We start from the raw sequence: 22223 nt of genomic DNA, 5'->3' as shown, positions 1-22223 counted from the left end.
AACTTTTCTCTTCTTCTCAGGAGCTCTTCCTGCTCTTATCATGGCCAGGTAGACCACCACCCACCCCCACCCCACTAAGCCAAAAACAACCAGGTTTTCTTCTTCTTCTTTCCCCACCGTCTGAAGCCAACATGCTTGAAACTAAGCTATATAATTTTTATAGAATGATTTCAATTATAATACCAAACAAACAAAGATCTAGGTCCCTCTTTAAAGTGAACAAATACAGAAAAATCGCTAGACATATGAAAAAGGATATCAAGTATTATACCTTATTACCAGGGTTATTAGAATCTAAAAAATGGAGAAATAGTAAAATTCCAAAATCGATATTCTATTTAAATAATATTCAAAAGTCAATCCATACATGAATTTGGGGAAATTATACAAAGCAGGAAATTTACTTTCACATTAAAAATCAAATCAGGAAAGACCACTCTGAGAACCTATCTCATAAGTTTGGAGAAAAAAAGAATAAAGAGAGAAAGCGAGGAAATGCCCAGGAACTCAAATATGCTTATATGATAGACATTCTAGAAGTAGAGAGCAGAGCCCATGGAGAAATAATCGTTAAAGAAATAAAGAAAATTTCCTGAGCTGAAGAATTGAGTGTTTAGATGAAAAGTCTCACTGAGTACTAGGCAAACTATTTGGAGAGGCCAGGGTAGACCGTCTAGGTACACCCAGGTGAAATTTTGACATGAAAAAATGTTATGTAAAAAAACATAGAAAGGGGGTGCCTGGGTGGCACAGCAGTTAAGCGTCTGCCTTCGGCTCAGGGCGTGATCCCGGCGTTATGGGATCGAGCCCCACATCAGGCTCCTCCGCTATGAGCCTGCTTCTTCCTCTCCCACTCCCCCTGCTTGTGTTCCCTCTCTCGCTGGCTGTCTCTCTGTCAAATAAATAAATAAAATCTTAAAAAAAAAAAAACATAGAAAGGAACTCAAATGGTACAGCTATATAGAAACAGTCTGGCAGTTTCTTACAAAACTAACACATTCTACTATATTAGCCAGCAATCACACAGCTTGGTATTAACACAAAGTAGTTTAAAACTTACATTCACACAAAACCTGCCATAGACGTTTACAGCAGCAACCAAGATGCCATTCCATAGGTGAAAGAATAAATAAACCAAGGTACATTAAGACAATGGAATATTATTCAGCACTAAGAAGAATTGAGCTATCAAGCCATTAAAAGACATGGAGGAATCTTAAATACATTTTAGTAAGAGAAAGAATACAATCTGAAAAAGCTATATACTGTATGATTCCAACCATGTGACATTCTGGAAAAGGCATAACTATGGAGACAAAACGATCCGTGGTGGCCAGGGGCCAGAGACGAGTGAAGCATGAATAGGTGGGGCGCAGAGGATTTTTAGGGCAGTGAAACTATTTCCTAGGACACTGTCATGTTGGATACATGTCATTGTACATTTGTCAAAGCCCTTGTCATGTACAACACAAGAGTTAACCCTACTGTAAATTACGTACTTAGGTTGACGATGTATCGATGGCGGTTCACGGATTACAACAAATGTACCACCTTGGTACCACGTGATAGTGGGGAAGGTGTGCATATGTGGGGACAGGATGCATGTGGGAAATTCGTGTACATTCCACTCAATTTGTCTGTGAAACTAAAACTGCTCTAAAAAAATAGTCTATTCTAAAAAGGATTAAGAAATGATCCTACAAACAACTGGAGCTGTTCAAACTATCTCAAAGAATAGAGAAAATAGGAATTTTTCTTTATTTTTTAATTTATAAAATTTACCTTCTAAAACTAGCATAACCCTGATACCAACCCTGACAACTATGGCATAAAAACACCACAAATATCAAAATGCTAAAAAATAAATAACATATTTATATCCCTAGCAGAATATTGAAAGACTAATACTCCATAAACAAATACAGTTTATTCTAGGAATGTGAGGGTGGTTTGATATTTTTAGAAATCTATTGTTGTAATTAGTTAAATAAATAGGAAAAAAGAATAAAACCTCAATAGGGGGCAGAAAGACATTTGATAAAACTCATTATTCATTCCTGATAAATATACAAATGAACAAAAAAAAATAGAAGTACAGTATTAGAAGGATACTCTCTTCACGTGATTAAAAAGAAAAATATTTCCAAACCAGTAGCCAACATCATGACTAATGGTAAGAAAACAGAGATGTTCCCATGAAAACCAGGGACAAGCAAGAATGCTCACTCTTAACCACTTTCACTTAGCACAGTTTTAAAAGAGCGTAAAATAAAAGGTAGAAATAATGTATTATAGGGGCGCCTGGGTGGCACAGCGGTTAAGCCTCTGCCTTCGGCTCAGGGTGTGATCCTGGCGTTATGGGATCGAGCCCCACATCAGGCTCCTCTGCTATGAGCCTGCTTCTTCCTCTCCCACTCCCCCTGCTTGTGTTCCCTCTCTTGCTGGCTGTCTCTCTCTCTGTTGAATAAATAAATAAGATCTTTTAAAAATAATAATAATAATAATGTATTATATAATTACATATCTAGAAAATTTAAGAGATTATGCTAAAAACTATTCACACTAATAAGAGTTTAATAAAGAAGATTATTTAAAAATAAAAACACAAAAAGCAGTGACTTTCCTACATAATGGTAATAATTAATTTAAAAACACAACAGAGCAAAAACGTCATTAAAAATGGCAACAAGAAATATAAAATCTCTGGGAATAAATTAAGCAAGAACACTAATGGTGGGGGCGGGGGTGGGGAGAAACAACATTTTGCTCTGGAAGGAAATATGTGAGCTTCTTCCTTGGGGGCCCAGAGCATCTGTCTGGGGAAAGATTTGAATTATTACATAAAAATACAAAGAGAAGGAATGAATATGCAATCTTTGACATTCAGAGCAGGTCTCTTCCTTTTAAGTCAAGCCATTATCCTGAGAGCTCCTTTTTCTCCCACTTTGGACACACCGAATCAAGAACTAAGCTGAGGACCCAGCCCCCAGAGCTCCCCCATAACGCCCATAGTGCAGAAATCTCCCCACTTGCACTTGAGACAGCCGAGTAGTAGAGGTTTGAAGCTGTAAGCCAGAGGGGGGCCATGATAGCCAGGGCCAGGGGAAGCCTGGTCCCTTCTGGCCCAAGTGATGATGGAAAAGAAAAAAGAGACAGAAGAAAGAGGAGTGAAGTATAAAATCTGTGAGGCAGCCCCTGGAATTCCAAAAATAAGTGGCAAGACCTCTGGAAGATGGGGGTAGAGACCAGTAGACACCGACGTTATGTAGATAAAAAATGCAGCCTACAAAATCTGGGAATTCATAAAAATGTGAACTCATTTGTGCATACAGGGCAGCTGGGAATGTTCAAGTTTCAACCTTAGACATATGCACAGATGGGAGCTGGAGAGCAATACAACGTGATATTAACAGTGCTTCTCACTGAGTGGTGGGGTTACCAGTGATTGACTTGTTATTTTGGCAACATTATATATATATATATAAAGATTTTATTTATTTATTTGACAGAGAGGCAGCAAGAGAGGGAACACAAGCAGAGAGAGTGGGAGAGGGAGAAGCGGGCTTCCCACCGAGCAGGGAGCCTGATGCGGGGCTCAATCCCAGAACGCTGGAATCATGCCCTGAGCCGAAGGCAGACGTTTAACGACTGAGCCACCCAGGCGCCCCGGCAATCTATATTTTTAACATTTCTACAATAAAAACCTTATTTGTATATTAATGAAAGCAACAAAAGTTATAGCAGCTTTAGAAAAGATATTCAGGGGGCGCCTGTGTGGTACAGTCAGTTAAGCGACCAACTCTTGGTTTCTGCTCAAGTCGTAATCTCAGAGTCTTGACCCACATTGGGTTCTGTGCTCAGCATGGATCCTGCTTGAGTTTCTCTCTCTCTTTCCCTTTGCCCCTCCCGCCGTGGTCTCTCTCATGTGCTCTCTCATTTGCTCTCTCTCAAATAAACAAATATTCAGAAACCATGCCCACCCAAATAGAATAGCTCTGAATCCCAGCCAAGCCATCCACCTCATTCACCAAAGATAAGAGCAGCCAGACTCCAGAATCATAAACTCAATCGGTATCAGCTTAAAGATGCAAAAAAATATACCAGATTGGCTGGTGTATGTGGAACGTGAGGGAGCTGATTAATCCAAGGAGACTGCTCTTCCCCAGCCCTCCTGGATGGTGTGCCCATGGGCATTTAGACATACATATGCAGGGAAACATAGTAAATTTTCTTGAGTCTCACTTTCCCCTTATGCACAATGAGGGAAAGACTGATGACAGCTTGAATCTGTACAGTCTAACTTGCCTTCCTTTCTGACTTTTCAAGTTTCTATAATTTTCTGAAACCACCATTAAAAGATAACTGTGACACTTAGAACTCTATTCATTTATTTAATTAACATCTATTTAACCAGGCCCTGCATTTGGTGCTAAGGCTAGGGAGAAGAAAAACACAGTCTTTGCTCTCCAGGAGCTTTTTACCTTGGATAGGCGACAGAAACAGAAATGATTACAATGTACCAGGTAAATTCTGGGACCTAAGTGTTCACAAGGCCCCAGCAAAGTGCAAAAGAGAGGGTCATTCATAAGCAATAAACTTCTCTCCCTTTTCTCCTCAACCTACTATTTTAATAATTGCTAGAATAATTACACTTTACAAATTGATCCCACTTAAACCTCCCACAATTCGATTATCCTCGTGTTACATATGAGGCACACAGCTAGAAAGTGGCAGGGCCAGCATGCAGCCCAGGCTGGCCTGGCCCCAAAGCCCACCGCTAACCCAGTGCTAGACTGAGAGAGGGAACTGAATGAGGCATGATGCCCCCCTTGGAAAGAGAAGCCATGTCTCTGAGAATCCACCAGAGAGGAAAAAGAAACTATGAGAGGATAATGGAGAGTAAAAGGGAAGAGTCTTTCAAGACTTCTGCCCTGAAAATTTGAAAAACTCTGATTAGACCTGTGTAGAACAATGTTCAAAGAGATAATAGTTTCCTGAGTGGCTTTCCAACCTCTCCTCCACCAAAAAGAAGTCTTCTTAAAGTAGACAATAATCAAAAAACAAGATGGCTGAATAGATGAATTCATATGTGATAATGCAAATAGCAAATGGTTAACAATTGTCAAAATTAGATTTTAAGTATATGGCTATTCACACTACAATTTTTCCAGCCTTTCTATATGTTTGAAAATTTTCACATGCACACCCACCACCACCACCACCACCCCCACACACAATGTTGTAGGCAGGGGGAAGTAAGCAATAGTTGGACAGGGAAGTAGGAGAATAGAGTTTTCTAGTGCTGTCCCATATGGTAGCGTCAGCCACATGGCGACTGAGAACATGAAATGTGGCTAATCTGAGTTGAGGGGTTCTGTATATGTAATAGAGACTCTAGATTTCAAAACCTTGTACACAAAAGAACGGAAAATACCTCATTAATCATTTTTATCCTATTCATAGGTTGAAATAACTTTCTGTATGTTGGATCAAATAAAATATATTATTTAAATTAATTTCACCTGCATCTTTTTACTTTTCTAAAGTGGCCACACGTGTAACTTACATGTACATCCTGTATAGCATTTCTACTGAACAGTGTCACCTACAGTATCCAGTCACCACAGATCCTATTCCTTTGCTCACTCACACCTGCTCTGGACCAATTCTGTGCCAGGGTAGGCAGGGATGAATCAAACACAGTCACAGCCTCAGACAGCTGAAGTCTGGGTCTGGGAGATAAGGCAAGATAGACCTGAAAACACCATAGGATTTCAGTATCTAGGTAAATCTCAGTGACTTCCTTGCTTGTAAGTGTCCATGTGGTGCCTTTCTTGAAAGGGCAGAGCCTTTCTAGAACACATTTAGAAATATGTGGGGGTGTTTGAAGAGGTCAGAATTTGGGATCAGCATTTCACATGCAAGAGCCAGGGAAGGTAAGCATCCCACATTGAAGACAGTCCCACGTGAGGAAGAATTATCTTGTCCAAAACAGCAGTAGTGTACCTGTTGAGAAACCCAGTAGAGGAAGAATGACACACCTCTTTCTACCCGCTGGATAAGGACTCTGAGGCCTGTTCATCAACCCACAGAGGTAGCACCAATATTTCTATGCAGGCAAGAACAAGGAACTTCCTGGGGTACTGAATCACATAACCTAATTCCATATCTCCTTAAAGGTAGGAAATCTACCCTGGGAGAGTTAAGGACACCCAAGGGTTTGGATCCCAGCAGGAAACCTGTCTGATTATGAAGACTGCCAAAGGCGGCATTCAATTAGCCCAGCCTAATTAACCATCTGGGAGCCTGTACCCAGAGCTCAGGGCACCGCTCTCCAGTATCAGGCTGTAAAATGCCACAGGAACAGCCCACTTCTGGAGGTGGTGCCCAGTGAAAATGAGTTACTTCTGTCTGACTTCAGGGGCCGATGGGAGATGGGGAGTGTCGACGGGTGTCCTATATAACTTCACCTAAAGGACAAGTCCTCAACCTCCACAGAGCCCCAGATCTGTGGCCTTAGTTGAGCGCTAGGTAAAGGTGTAAGGACTCTGAGATAGATGAGTCTCACTGCTAGCTCGTGAAAGGATCAGAAATCCCTTCCTAGAACAAGGTGCAGTGGTGCAGGCAAGAGATGCTAGTGCCTGCAGAACAACAGTACCTGGGAGAAAAGCAGGTGGAACAGACTTAAAATTATTGTTGAGATGGAACGAAGAGAACTTTCTGACACATTTGATACAAGAAGTAGAAGCCAAGTACAAACCTAGGGATCTGGAATGAACAGCTGAATGGTAGAATGGTAGAATAGGCAGGAATAACTTCTTGAGAAACTTGTCAGTGAAGGGGAGAAGAGAGAGTAGGCAGCAGCTGCAAGAGGAAATTATGTCAAAGAAGGTTTTAATTTAAAGATGCAAGAAGATGGAGTCCTATACTCCATGGGAATCCCCAAGGAAGGGGAGTGACTCATGGAATGACATTCCTATTAAGGACAGAGGGAGTAGGGTCAGGAATAGGGGTGGAGTGGGATATTTTGAGATTGACTCCCTGTCTCAGTGCCTGGTATCATGAGCCTCCAGCCAACTAGATACTTGAAGTGACCCTTCTTGGGCCTCATTCCTTTTCCTTCCTGCTTACAGTTTTTTAAAAAATTAAGCTATATGCTATTTACTACAAAAGTTTTTAAAAAGGTGATAGAAAAATTGAAAGCAGAAAGACAGAAAAGATATGTCAAGCAAATACTAAGCAAAAGAAAGCTGGTATAATAACAGACAAAGTAAATTTAAGGGCAAAAACATTTTTCTAGAGATAAAAAGGATCCATATGTAAACATAAAAGATCATTTTCACCAGCAGGATATACCAATTATAGTGTTGTATGCTCCTAATAACATAGTATGAAAGTATATAAAGCAAACTTCTAGAACTATAAGGGGAAACTGACAAATTCACAATAAAGAAAAGGATTCTAACACATATCTTTACATTATTGAGAGGTCAAGCAGACAAAACAATCAGTAAGAATTTAGATTTGAACAAAGTTAACTGTGAAAATCCTGATAAAATGGACATACATAGAATCCCTGCCCTCAGCACAGAAGACACATTCTTTTCAAGCACACAGAGACTATTGATGAAAAATTGCCAGAAAATAGGTCACAAAGCAAGTCTCAACAAATTTAAAGGATGGGTATCATACAGACCACATTCTCTGACTACAATGAAGTTAAATTAGAAATCAAGCTGAGATATATTTTAAAAATTTAAAGGTTTATCCAACAATCTCCATTTGTTTGGGAATTAAGAAATATATTTCTAGGGGTGCCTGGGTGGCACAGTCGTTAAGCATCTGCCTTCGGCCCAGGGTGTGATCCCGCCATTCTGGGATCGAGCCCCACATCAGGCTCCTCCACTAGGAGCCTGCTTCTTCCTCTCCCTCTCCCCCTGCTTGTGTTCCCTCTCTCACTGGCTGTCTCTCTCTGTCAAATAAATAAATAAAAATCTTAAAAAAAAAAAAAAAAGAAATATACTTCTATAATAACTAAAAGAAATAATAGTAGAAATTACAAATTATTTAGAACAAGATAGAAATAGAAATAGTACATATCAAGATATGTGGAGTGAAATTTAAAAAGCATTTATATTAGAAAAAATAAAGTCTATGGGGCACCTGGATAGTGCAGTCCTTAAGTGTCTGCCTTCGGCTCAGGGCATGATCCCGGAGTTCTGGGATCGAGTCCCACATCGGGCTCCTCCACTGGGAGCCTGCTTCTTCCTCTCCCACTCCCCTGCTGTGTTCCCTCTCTCGCTGGCTATCTCTCTGTCACATAAATAAATAAAATCTTTAACAAAAAAAAAAAAAGAAAGAAAAGAAAAAATAAAGTCTGAAATTTAATGAGCTTAAAAATTGAGAAAAAGAAAGCCAAGGATAGCAGAAAAAAGAAAATAATAAAGATTAGACCAGATATAAATCAAATAAGGAATAGAGAAACAATAGAAAAAAATCAACAAAATCAAGAGTAGTTTAAAAAAAATACAATTGGCAAATCCTGAGCTAGACTGATAGAAAAAAGAAGAGACTCAAATAAATAGAATTAGAAATGAAAGAGGAGACACTACAACAAATTAAAAAGAACATAAGAATTACTATAAACAATTACATACCAACAAATTACATAATCTAGAAGAAATGGATAAATTCTTAGAAACCTACAACCTACCAAAACTGAATCAAGAAGAAATAAAGAGCCTGAACAGACTAATAACAAATAGAAAGATTGAATCAATAACCAAAAGCCTCCCATGAAAGACAGACTAGGACCAGATGGATTCACGGGTGAATTCTACCAAACACCCAAAGAAGAATTAAAACCAAACCTTTTTAAACTCTCCCAAAAAAACAGAACAAGAGGGAATACTTGCAAACTCATTTTATGAGGCTAGCATCACCCTGATAACAAATCCAAATAAAGCCGCCATGAGAAAAATAAAAAATAAAAAAAACTGCAAGCCAATATCCCTGATGAACATAGATGCAAAAATCCTCAATAAAAATTATAAACAACTGATTTCAACATCACATTAAAAGGATTATATACTGTGACAAGGCAGATTTATTCCTGGAATGCAAGGATGGTTCAACATACAAAAACTGATTGATATAATACACGCATCAACAAAATGAAGGACAAAAACACATGACCACCTCAACTGATGCAGAGAAGCATTTGACAAAATTCAACACCATCTCATTGTAAAAAAAAAAAAAAACTCTCAGCAAAGTAAAAACAGAAGGAAACTACTTCAACATAATAAAACTCATATATGAAAAACCCACAGCAAACATCATACTCAGTTGTGAAAGACTGAAAGCTTTTCCTCTAAGATCAGAAACAAGGCAAGGATGCCCTCCTTTCAGCACAGTACTGGAAGTTCTAGCCAGAGCAATTAGGAAAGAAAAAGAAATGAAGGCATCTTAATTGGAAAGAAAGAAGTAAAATTATCTCTATTGGCAGATATAATCTCATATTAAGAAAACCCTAAAGACTCCACAAAAAAAGCTGTTAGCACTATAAATGAACACAGCAATATAGCAGGATACCACACACAAAAGTCAACACACAAAAATCAGTTGCATTTCTATACATGAACAATGAACAATCTGAAAGGAAATCACAAAAACAAGTTCATCTTCAATAGCATCATAAAGAATAAAACACTCAGGAATTAACTTAACCAAGGAAATGAAGACTTGTACAATAAAAACTACAAAAATTGCTGAAAGAAACTCAAACAGACATAAATAAATAGAAACACTTCCCATGTTTCTGGATTGGAAGACAACATACTCTAAATATCAAAATTGCCCAAGGTGCCCCACAGATTCAATGCAATCCCTAAGAAAATCCCAATGAAAGGTTTCACAGAAATAGAAAAACTCATCCTAAAATTCAATGGAATCTCAAGGAATGGCAAGTAGCCAAAACAATCTGGAAAAAGAATAAAAGAACAAAACTGTAAGACTCATACTTCCTGATTCCAAAACTCATTACAAAGTTACAACAATCAAAACAGTGTGGCACTGTCAAAAAAAGAGATCTGTAGACGAGTAGAATAAAATATAGAGCCCAGAAATAAACCCCCACACATATGATCAAATGACTACTGATAAGCGTGCCAAGACCACTCAATGGGGAAAGGACAGTCTTTTCAACAAATGGCACTGGAAAAACTGGGTATCTACATGAAAAGAATGAAGTTTAACCCTTACCTAAAACCATATATAAAAATTAACTCAAAATGGATCAAAGACCTAAATGTAAGACCTGAAACAATAAAAACTCTTAGAAGAAATCATAGGACAAAAGTTTCATTATTATTTCTTAAATAGGACACCAAGCACATAGGTAACAAAAACAAACAAACAAACAAAAACAACATTAGACAAACTGGACCCATGAGAATTTTAAAACTTTGTGTATCGAAAAAACACTATCTACTGAGTATAAAGGCAGTCTACAAAATGAGAGGAAATACTTGCACTTGCAAATCATATATCTGATAAGGGATTAATATCCAGACTCTCTAGAGACCTTCTAAAACTCTAAAACAAAAAACCAAACAATTTAACTTAAAAATGGGCATAGGCATCAGAAAGGATGAATACCTACCATTTGCATCGACATGGATGGAACTGGAGGGGATTATACTATGTGAAATAAGTCAAGTAGAGGAAGACAATTATCATATGGTTTCACTTATATGTGGAACATAAGGAATAGCACAGAGGACCACAGGGGAAGGAAGGGAAAACTGAAGGGGAAGAAATCAGAGAGGGAGACAAACCATGAGAGACTCTGGACTCTGGGAAACAAACTGAGGGTTACAGAGAGGTGGGTGGGAGGATGGGGTAGCCGGGTGATGGGTATCAAGGAGGGCACATGTTGTGATGAGCACTGGGTGTTATACACAACTAATGAATTGTTGAACACTACATCAAAAACTAATGATGTACTATATGTTGGCTAACTGAACATAATTAGAAAAGTTATTCCTCAAAAATTAATTAATTAATTAATTTAAAATGGGCATAGGACTTTTCTCTAAGATGACATTTCTCCAAGATGATATATGAATGGCCAATAAGCACATGAAAATATGCTCAATATCACGAATCATTAGGGAAATGTAAACCAAAATTACAATGAGATACCATCTCACGCCCATCATGATGGCTACTATTAAGGAAAAAAATAGAAATTAACAAGTGTTGGCAAGCATGTGGAGAAATTGGAACCCTTGCATACTGTTGATGGGAGTGTAAAACAATAGTAGTGCCACTATAGAAAATAGTGGAGGGTCCTCAAAATTTTGGAGTTTCCTCAAAAAAATTTAAAAAAGAAATGCCATACTAGCCAGCAACTCCACTTTGGGTATACACCCCCAAAAATTGAAAGCAGGGTTAACCTTAACATAACAGCATTGTTCACAGCAGCTAAAACATGGGAACAACCCAAGTTTCCATCAGCTGGTGAATGTATAAGCAAAAAGTAGTATGTCCATACAATGGAATATTAGTCAGTCTTAAAAAAGGAAGGCTTCCCGCAATGGGGACAACATGGATGAACCTTGAAGGCATTATGCTAATTGAAATAAGCGAGTCACAAAAAATACAAATACTATATCATGCCACATGGTAGGCTCGTCTTCTTATTTACAGTTCCCTATTGCCTTGTCTATGAATTCAGTTTCCATTTACTACCTCCAGGAATGATGATAGAGGTACTGAAGGAGTTACTGAGAGGATGTCAGCTGGGCCTGGAGGCTCCGCATTCCTCCTGGGACTTCTCTGTGTGTCTCTGGTTCAAGCATTGACGATTACTGACTCCGTTTGAGGGCAAGTATCTCCCATGCCCACTACCTGGACCTGCCTGCTTGCTGTTACTGTCCCTTACCAGTCATCCTGACAGTTCCCTCAGGCCCTTCCTCCTGCTCCTTATAACTGTTGCCTATGAGCTGAGAACCCCCAAAACCACTGTCCTTATTGCAGTAATCCCGTCCTTACTATGTTTGGCTGTGGTTTTCTCTAACAATCCAATCTCTTTTGCTTACCATTTTTCAGCAATTCCTCATGTCTGGTCTGCTGTGAGCACTCTGATTTTTCAGTGCTGTTAAGAATTTATTTTTATTTAAACATGTACAAATTCTATCTTCTACAATTTTTTGGTAAGACGTCCATACACATATTGAGTCTCCAAACTTGGCTGGTGCCAAGGGCTCAAGATCTTACCTTCTGCACCAAAGATGAAATACAGTTTTCTGATTTGTAAATTTATTGATACAAAAGGTCACCCAGATTCATAAAAGTGAAAGTATAGTTGAGGTTTTGGCCTCATTGGAAATGACATAAAGATAATTATAAAGCTTAGAGAAAGGATGTATTAGTGAATCGACTGCTGGGTTCTGAGACAATAGATTCTTTCATTACAGATTTGGTCTCTTCCCTCAGGGTCTCCGAGCAATTAGAAGCTAGTAGAGGATACACAGCCACATAACTGGGGCACACAGACCTCATGTCCACCAGATTCCTTACTGTCATCCTGCTGCCATAGTGATCTCCCCAGGCCTGAGCCCTGGAATTCACGGCCTCATAGCTGTTCCAACCACCTCCTCCCACCTCCCCAAAGGTCATCAAAAATGTCCTGATGTCCACCAGGTGGAGCCCAGGAGCTAGAGCCCATCAGCTCACCCCCCCAAATCAAATCTTGCACTTACGACAAGAATAAAACACTAAGAGGAAGAAGGGTTTATCCCAGAAATACAAGAATTTGACATCGGGGAAAAATATATATTGATGGAAATCACTTCATGAACATATTAGAAGAAGAGCTATATGACCAGGACACTGTAAAAGACCTGGATCGATGGGGAGACAATGTTCCTGGATGAGAAAACTTGATTTTATAATGATGTCAATTCTGTCCTTCAAATTCGTCAATGAATTAAAGGGAAAATCCCAGAAGCGATTTCATGAAATTTGACAAGCTGACTGCAAAATTTTTCTGGGAAAGGAAATGTGCTGGAATAACGAAGACACTATTGAAGAAGGCTAGTAAGAGCGAATCTGACCTAGCAGGTATCAATATACACTAGTAATCTACAGTAATTAAAATAGTGTGGTATGAGGACCGTAAGAGACAATAAGATTTATTTAAAACCTAACATTGTAAACTGAGGGCTTCAGAGGGGAGGGCGGTGGGGGATTGGGCTAGGTGGGCGATGAGTATTAAGGAGGGCACGTATTGCATGGAGCACTGGGTGTTATACGCAAACAATGAATCATGGATGCTACATCAAAAACTAAGGATGTACTGCATGGTGACTAACATAACATAATGAAAAATTTTTTTTAAAATTAAAAAAATAAAACCTAACATTGTGTCTAGAAAGAGATTCATGAATATATGAAAAATGAGTTTTATAAACAGTGTTGCAACAAATGTAATGCTAGAAAATGTAAGTAATCTAGTCACAGAAAACACATCGGAGGTGGCCTGGCTGGGGGAGGGAGGACTGGATTACCCAGGGGCATGAGGAAACTTTGGGGATGACAGATAAATTCGCAGTCCTGATTGTGTTGATGGTTTCATGACTGTATACTTATGTTAAAATTCATCAAATTATATGATTTAAATATATGCAATTGTACATCACTTATCGTCAATAAGACTGCAACAAGAAAGCATGCTTAAAAGCCATATTTACATATGATTACAAAATCAATCTTTCTGTGTAGATATGCATATGGAAACGACCAGAAACCTATCTAGATAGACATACATAAAACTAGGACACTGGTTACCTTCGGGGAGTCCGGGAGAGGCAGCATGAAAAGGGGATGTGACTTTTACACCATATACTTCTATATTCTTCATGCTTTTTTTAAAAAATGTTCTGTATGTGTAACTTGTATAAATATGTAAAAAGCTACTAAAGTCACTTGTATTTTAAAATAGTTAAATAAAAATCCAACAACAACAATACCCAGTTCCAAAATAAAATGACCGTATTTGATAACAAGCCCCTCAAGCCCCCAGAGGCATGGATTCTGAGAACTGGAAGGAGCCTCAAGGAGCCACGGTCAGGACGCCTGTGCTGACCCGCAGACCTGCTTTGCATTGACCTCCGGGCGATGCATTTAAGAGCAGACACATTAGCCTCACAAAGCAAACCCTGGGCTCTGAGCCAGCCGCTTCCGCTCCTGAGAGCAGTTTTCCTGTCCGTACAATGAGAGTGGGCCAGGATGGGAGATACGGCCTCCCTTGCTCAGATATTCTGCAATTCTGTTTGTCTCTCTTCCCCCAGTTCCCTCCCTGTTGCACTCTTTTCAAATTTTGCATTTTCTTGAGATCCCTATGAAAGTTGGCAGGACCTCTAACTCCTGGAAAGCAACTCTGCCTACCATTTGTGCATTCACCCATTCGTTAATTTTTAAATTTATTCACCGAGAAGTGTTTATGCATTTAATTTTCATCCATCCACTCATTCACTCATTCTGTACACATGCACAAGCCACACTGGCTGGGGACTGACCTATGAGTATGCATCCTGACCCCGAGTCACTTTCTCCAACTTTTTCACACCAATTAAGATTTCCAAATAGACTGTCATAATTGGGTCTTTGGGACATCATCTTTGGGACCCAAAGTTTCTAAGCTGGGCGCATTTCCCCTTTTCCCTCTAAATTGCCTTGGGGATTGCACAGTCCCTTGGCACATAGGGAGCTTTGAAAGGTGCCTACTCCATTTGGCCTGCCTGCTCCCTGGGAGGCTGTCGGTCACGATGGAGGTGGGAGCTGCCCAGGTCAGGGAGACCCTGGCCACCCACAGTAAGCTACTGAGGACCCTGTGCAGCATTGAGCACATCAGCATTTCCTAATTCCACCAAACCTGACGTCCTTTAGAGAACCTCCACTGAATTCTGAGTACGTGGTCTAATTCCACCAATTCTAAAAGCTCCACTTAATTCTATCAAGTTGCAAACACTTCCCTGAATTCTCCACAAATCTAGGCATGTGTTCTTAGTTTGGGAAGCTGGGTCAGTGTGAAACCTCATGTCCTGCCTACCAGGGTTCCCTGTGGGCCCACTTCTTTGAACTCTGTTCTCCAAGCTGCAGCCAAAAGGCACCTCGTCTCTGAATTATGTTCCGGGAAACAGAGGACATGGGTCTGAAAGAGCCTCAAGGTACGTAAAAAAGCAGAGTTGTGGGGAGAGCAGAAGGAGACTTGGCTGGGAGTCAGGAGCCCCAGGAATTACTGGAGCCTTGGCTTCCCCCTCCAACTCAGTGTGTGATGATGCTGGGCAAGCCTCTTCTCTCTGGGTCTCAGTTTCCGTATGTAAAAAGGGGGTGTTCTCCCTGAGCTGCAAGACCCTCCCAGCTCTGCCGGGATGTCTTCCAGATTAGGGACAGCTCATGATTGTCACCCAGCTGCTCACTCCCAATCTGTCTCAGCCCCATGAAGTCGCAGCAAGACAGGAAGAAGTTGGCTGTGACCAGACTGGGGGCTTCAACTTGGCCTTCAGAGCCTGGGGGAGGAGGGGAAGGAAGTGGCACCCCTACGGGCTGGCAGGGTAGGCAACAGGCAAGGAGTGAGTGAAAGAGGTGAGCACCACCTTGGAAATGCCAACACAGGGCCATGGCGCACAAAGGAGAGAGGTTCAAGCTGGCCTGGGAGAAATAAAAGAAGGCTCCCTGGGAGAAATGGCATCCGAACTGGTTTTTAGGTAGCCTATGTCCAGGAGTGAGGCGAAGGCAGAAAGGACACTGTGGGCTCTGCAGACAAAGCTTCCTAGCCCTGCTTTGGGAACCAGAGTTCTAAGCATCCAGCCACAACCCTTCTTGAGCTCTCTTCCTACAGGCCCCCATCCCCCAGCTGAAGGAGAGACAGCAGAGCAGGGAGACCCAGCAACTCAGCACTCAGGCTAGAAAGCAGATGAGACATGGAGCTGGTTCCGTGACCATGTCCCTGCTCCGATGTTTCTTTCTCCTCCTGGTTCAGCCCAGACAAAGTTTGCTCCCCACCCCAAGGGCTGCTCCTTCTCTACTGACACCTCCAGGGCCCCTGCGTGGTCTCCACTCATCCTAGTAGTCCCGCTTGGTCCTCTGAAGCCCTGGCCACAAGTCCGACTGTCTGCACTACCGGGGTGTGTGTGTGTGTGTGTGTGAGAGAGAGAGAGAGAGAGTGAGAGCGAGCTAGCACATAAGAAAGTGAGAGCACCTGCTACACATGTGCACACCTTCACGTGAACGACGGTACAGGGACACACATGAGCCTATGTGTGGCATATATTCACACAGGCACATACGTGTGTACGTGGGGGTCAAACAGTTGTTTGTGCATACGCATGTAGTTGGGGGCCATATGTGGGGACATGCTGTGGGTGTGTGTATATTGCAATAGAGAGCCAATGGCTGCCCATGTTTGCTAGTGACTTTAGGCAATAGATTCTAGTATGCGGAACCATGTAGAGCAAGCTATGGCATGACCCGACTACTGGGGCTGCACACAACGCCACCTCTCTGCCACCCACAGCCCTGGTGAAATGTCTGCTGCTACTGACACTCAGTTAAATAGAGATGCCCCTCCAGGAGCCCAGGCTTGGGTTTCCCAGCTGCATCTTGGAGGGAGCTTGCAGATCACGCTCCCCTAACCCCACAATGTCCTAGACACAGTCAAGCAGAGGCAAGACCTTCTACCTGAGGTCCCAAGGCTAGGGCAGAGCTCTCCCTGCTGCAGAAAGGGGCCCTTCATCCCTGCAGTGGGCACAGCACCCTGGACACTGTGTTTGTTCTGTGTGGGAGGGAAGTGTCCACAGGGGCCACTCAGCCTGCACCTTGCTGGATGGTGTAGGCCCCATAACACCCAGAGACTCCATATCAGGAAGGATTTCTGTGACCCTTAGCATGGCTTGACAGAAAGAGAAGGGGAAAAAAAAAGAACAAGAAGAAAAGTATGTCCATGGGAGAAACAGGCTTCTTATCACTGAAGGCCTGCAGACAGAAGCAGGATGAGGCTGGGCATGGAAATTGGAGAGGATTTCTGCCTAGGAATGGTCTGAATTTAGTGACCTGGGAACACATATGTCCTCATTCATTCCCCTAATGCTTAGCATGGTGCCGGGTGCATGGTAGGAACTCTATCTCATCTTCATTCTGGAACGGATAAACACGGGACAAGTAAAATGAACTGTCTTGTGCAAGTGAGACACTCACAGGAATCAGAGCTCCCTCCAGCCCCACGTGTGAGCAGCACGTCCCACGGGTTTACTGACATCAATGCCAAGTGCCCGAAACACTAAGGAAAAGTTGACTTACGCTCATTACCTGGTGGGAAGATTGAGGGGAGAATGTAGGAGAAAGATGTTCACCTAGTGTGATAAAAGGACCACCAACATCTGGTCCTTGACAGAGGCAAACCCTGCCATGAGCATGATGTAAGTGTCACACAGTTGGGAGGACTGGATTCTAGACTCACTTTGCCATAGACCCACGATGTGATCTCAGTTTCCTACCTGAACAGTGAGATCCAACAGGTTCACCTCTCAGGGAGTTTCCCATGCTGATGCCCTACAAGTTCATGGGGTCAAAGCAGCTCTGGCTCAGGCCCAGAGGAAATAGGAGTTTGGGGGCCAGGCCAGCCAATCCTTCAAATTCAGCTCGATAGCCCACGATGAAGGCAGATTCTGAAGGTCAGCGCACACACAGTAGCTGATGAACAGGCCCTGTGGAGGGACAGGTAGATAAGCCCACTGACAGGCTCAGGGTTCAGCAGCCCCTCCGATGAGAGGCACAATGTATGCCTCATGCATGGGGACCAGAGCTAAGCTGAAGACACAACCAGAGGTCTGCAGGCTGAGAAATAGAGGAGAAGGGCATTCCCAACAGTGGGAAGAGTGTAAAGCAGCTCAAAGGCTTCCTGAAAGCCGGGAGGACCCTCAGGAACCATCTAGTCCAGGGATCCTCAAAGGTGGTACCATGGCCAGTAGAAGCAGCATCACCCAGACAAACTGAGTCAGAAGCTCTGGGGATGGGGCCCAGCAATCTGTATTTTAACAAACTTTTCAGGTGATTCTCCTACACATTAAGATTTGAGGACCTCTGATTTTCCCCAAACTATGTTTGTAAAACACTTATCTGCTATAAGGGAGCCTGGGTGACTCTTGGTTTCAGCTCAGGTCATGATCTCAGGGTCATGATCTCAAGCCCCGTGCTGAGCTGAGCCCTGTGTCTGGCTGTGCTCAGCAGGGAGTCTGCTGGAGATTCTCTCTCCCCCTCTCCCTTTACCCCTCCCCTGCTTGTGCACATACTCTCTCTGTCAAATAAATAAATAAATCTAAAAAAAAAAAAGAAAGAATACTTATCTTCTGGGGATTAATGTAAAAAGAGGACCCACGGTCAAGTAAGTTTGGGAATTACATGCCCTATACTACTTTTGGAAGGTCACAAATCACATTGGCATATAAAAAGTCCTGCAGTAAAGGGCTTTATTTACTTTCAATTAATTTAGTGTTGTCTCAAATTAATTTTTCAGACTGCCTACTAACATTTCCATTAACACTCTCTCAGGGAAATGCTGGTTCAGATCGCTACCTGGCCATTTGCCGGCCACTCAGGTACCCGTGCTCATGAGCCCCCAGCTCTGCTTGTTGCTGGCGGCAACTGCCTGGGTCCTCTGTCTCGTCAAGTCAGTGACTGAGACAATCATTGCTCACTTTTCACATGGATGAACCGCAGCCTAGAGGTGCACAGATTGCCCAAACTCAAGGACAGACTGTGTGTAAGAACTGGAAAAGGCCCTAGCAACATACTCCCACCCAAAAGAGGCTCTGTGGGCTCTCCAGCACCCTGCACCCTCATGCCCCCTTGAGCACAGCAATATGGAGCTGGTCAATAGGACAGAGATCTCAGAGTTCTTTCTGAAAGGATTTTCTGGCTACCCAGCCCTGGAACACCTGCTCCTCCCCCTGTGCTCAACCATGTACTTGGTGACCCTGCTGGGGAACACAGCCATCATGGCAGTGAGCATCCTGGACGTCCGCCTGCACACGCCCATGTACTTCTTCCTGGGAAATCTCTCCATCCTGGACATCTGCTATACGTCTACCTTTGTGCCTCTGATGCTGGTCCACCTCCTGTCAGCCCAGAAGACCATCTCCTTTATTGGCTGCGCAATCCAGATGTGTCTGAGCCTAGCCACAGGCTCCACGGAGTGTCTACTTCTTGCCATCATGGCCTATGATCGCTACCTGGCCATTTGCCAGCCACTCAGGTACCCCGTGCTCATGAGCTCCCGGCTCTGCTTGTTGCTGGCGTCAACTGCCTGGGTCCTCTGTCTCGTCAAGTCAGTGACAGAGACAGTCATTGCCATGAGGCTGCCCTTCTGCGGTCACCATGTGGTCAGTCACTTCACCTGTGAGATCCTGGCCGTGCTGAAGCTGGCATGCAGTGACACGTCAGTCAGTGAAGGCTTCCTGCTGGTGGGGGCCATCCTGCTGCTGCCTATACCCCTGGCATTCATCTGCCTGTCCTACACACTTATCCTGGCCACCATCCTGAGAGTGCCCTCAGCTGCTGGGCGCCGCAAAGCCTTCTCCACCTGCTCGGCACACCTGGCTGTGGTGATGCTTTTCTATGGCACCATCATATTCATGTACATGAAACCCAAGAGCAAAGAGACCCGCATCTCTGATGAGGCCTTCACAGTCCTCTATGCCGTGGTCACGCCCATGCTGAACCCTGTCATCTACAGCCTGAGGAACAAGGAGGTGAAGGAGGCTGCCAGGAAAGTGTGGGGTAGGAGTTGCACGTCCAGGTGAGGGAGGCCTGGGATCTTCAGGTTAGTAGGTGAGGCCTTCGTAGGCCTACAGTGCGGACAGGTGGGGCACAGGGCTGAGTCTGGAATATTCATCCCAGAAAGGCAGCACCAAGTCCCACTGATGCCACCACAGAATTGCTCACAAAGCACCCCTCAGCCCCTTCCCTGGCATCGCCCTGGCCAGCTCTCTGCATCGCTTCCTGCACCTTTACACCAGCTCCTGGTTGACCTCAAGACTGCGCTCCAGTGGTCCTTCCACTCTATCCTCCCTGGGGCCTCCAGAGGGACCTCTGTGAAAAGCAAATGTGATCACATCCTCTCTTGACTGAAACCCCCAAATGGCTCCCCCTCTCAGGACAAAGTGTAAGCTGGCCCTGCTGGTCCTGACTAACTCCTAGCCTTCTGCCCCACATTCTCCCTCCTGACAGCCACACATACCAGCCAGGTGTGAGCCCCAATGTTGCCCAGCCCTGCCTGGCTCTGTGCTCTTCTTGATTCTTCCCACAAGGCAGCCATACCCAGCATCAACTCCAGGATGGCCAGACCCTCAAGGCCCAGCTCGAATGCCACCTCCCCCAAGAAACCTCCTCACTGAGCTCCTCCTGCTTTATTTTCAGTGTTACTGTAAGAGCAGGGACAGTCAGAATCTACTCTGTCCCAAGGTCCAGCACTGCCCAACCCTAAGCCGCCCATAGGTTTTGTAAATAAATACGTGAACACAACAGTGTAGGGGTGATAGTGGCAGAGCCTGGGGTCCTTCCTGAACCTAAGCAGAGCGGAGACAAAGTTCAAAGATGAACCTAGTGCCCTGGGAGGTGACAGTAGAGGCAGTGATGAGGCCCAGAGTCCATGATCTCCAGCGCAGTCCAGCCACCAGGGTACTGATCACCCTGAGCAGCCCAGGGCCTGTGTTCCCAACATCTGAGTTGCAACACCTGAGCAGCAACAGCAGCCGTTGCCATGCCTCCCAGCCCAGCATCCAGGCCTCACCTGGCTTCGCGGAGACTGGCTCTACCCTTCCTCACCTGATCACAGGGATCCTGCCAGAGCTGCCCCTTCCTGGTGCTCAGCCTCTTGCCAGCTTCCCTTTCTGACAACTCAATGAGCACAGAGTAGAAACGGATGCAGATTCACAGAGATCTCCATTCCCTGCCTGCCCCCACCCCCAGCCTCAGTGGCACCATCTATATGTTGGGGAGCTGGCCTTGGCCTCCAAGAAGCAGTCCAGCTCTCCTGCCCCCTGCCACAGAGAAGCACAGTCCTTGCTAGAGCCTTCGGTTCTCCTCCAGTCCCTCTTTCTGCTTCCCGTGTTGGTCAGAACAGAGGCACATAGGAGAGAAGCCCTGCCTGTTCCCTGAAGCTCAACGCTCTCTCACCAACGCAGAGTGAAGGTTGCCCGCCAAGATGTCCAGCATTGAGCCAGGGTCGTGATGCCATGACAGGTGTTTGAATGTTATCATGTGGCTTTGGGATTTACAGTCACATTTACTTTTGGATAGATCACTGATTAAATGCCATTTTCCACCCATGAAATTGGTGAATTTTTCAAATGTCTATTGGTAATGAAGGTGCAGTGAAGAAGTAATGTCATATGTTGCTGGTGGGGATGGGAATAAGTTAATATAAACTTCCTGAAAAATCAGTTGGAAGTATGAATCCAAAGACTTAAAAAATTGCTTGGGGCGCCTGGGTGGCACAGCAGTTAAGCGCCTGCCTTCGGCTCAGGGCGTGATCCCAGCGTTATGGGATCGAGCCCCACATCAGGCTCTTCCGCTATGAGCCTGCTTCTTCCTCTCCCACTCCCCCTGCTTGTGTTCCCTCTCTCGCTGGCTGTTTCTGTCTCTGTCAAATAAATAAATAAAATCTTTAAAAAAAAAAAATTGCTTGACTCTATGACCTAACCCATCTACTTCTAAGAATTAGTCCAATATGATCATTAGAAGCACAAAGATTTATGAATAAGGAAATGTATATGGACATTAATCATAACATTATTTATAATAACAAAAAGTTGTAAGAATCTTAACATCCAATCACAGAAGAATGTCCAAATAAATACTCGTGGTATCCAATGATAGAATGTGATGCAGTCTTCAAAAATTCTTATTTTTGGAAGAATATTTGATAATGAGATATGCCCACAAAGTAATTAATAGAAAAAAGCAGAATTCATAACTTTGCATTCACTATGATCCCAATGTTATTTTTTAAAGCATTTTTGTTATGGATTTATGAATTAGTATATATGCAAAAAATCCTGGGAAACTATGACAAAATATTAAGAGTTGTTTCCACTGGGCGGCGGGGTTATAGGATTGATCAGTTAGAGCCGATTGTTTTCTTATTTAACTAATTT

General features: G+C 43.2%; 1 protein-coding gene across 1 annotated transcript; it reads left to right on the top strand.

Annotated features, from left to right (window-relative positions):
• The first annotated feature begins 18923 nt into the window (after positions 1-18923).
• LOC113260278 (olfactory receptor 13J1) lies at positions 18924-19868 on the top strand. The gene has a single exon (XM_026505986.2). It carries the CDS (start codon positions 18930-18932, stop codon positions 19866-19868), a length of 939 nt encoding a protein of 312 aa, XP_026361771.1. The 5' UTR covers positions 18924-18929.
• The last annotated feature ends 2355 nt before the right edge of the window (positions 19869-22223 follow it).

Source organism: Ursus arctos, unplaced genomic scaffold, assembly GCF_023065955.2.
Source record: "Ursus arctos isolate Adak ecotype North America unplaced genomic scaffold, UrsArc2.0 scaffold_18, whole genome shotgun sequence".
In the NCBI taxonomy this organism is placed as follows: Eukaryota; Metazoa; Chordata; class Mammalia; order Carnivora; family Ursidae; genus Ursus; species Ursus arctos.
The sequence above is the reverse complement of the archived record's forward strand: the minus strand, read 5'-3'. Positions and strand labels throughout refer to the sequence as shown.

Bases quoted from the DNA above. Each gene is read 5' to 3' on its own strand.
- LOC113260278 (XM_026505986.2), top strand. From the start codon at position 18,930: ATGGAGCTGGTCAATAGGACAGAGATCTCAGAGTTCTTTCTGAAAGGA.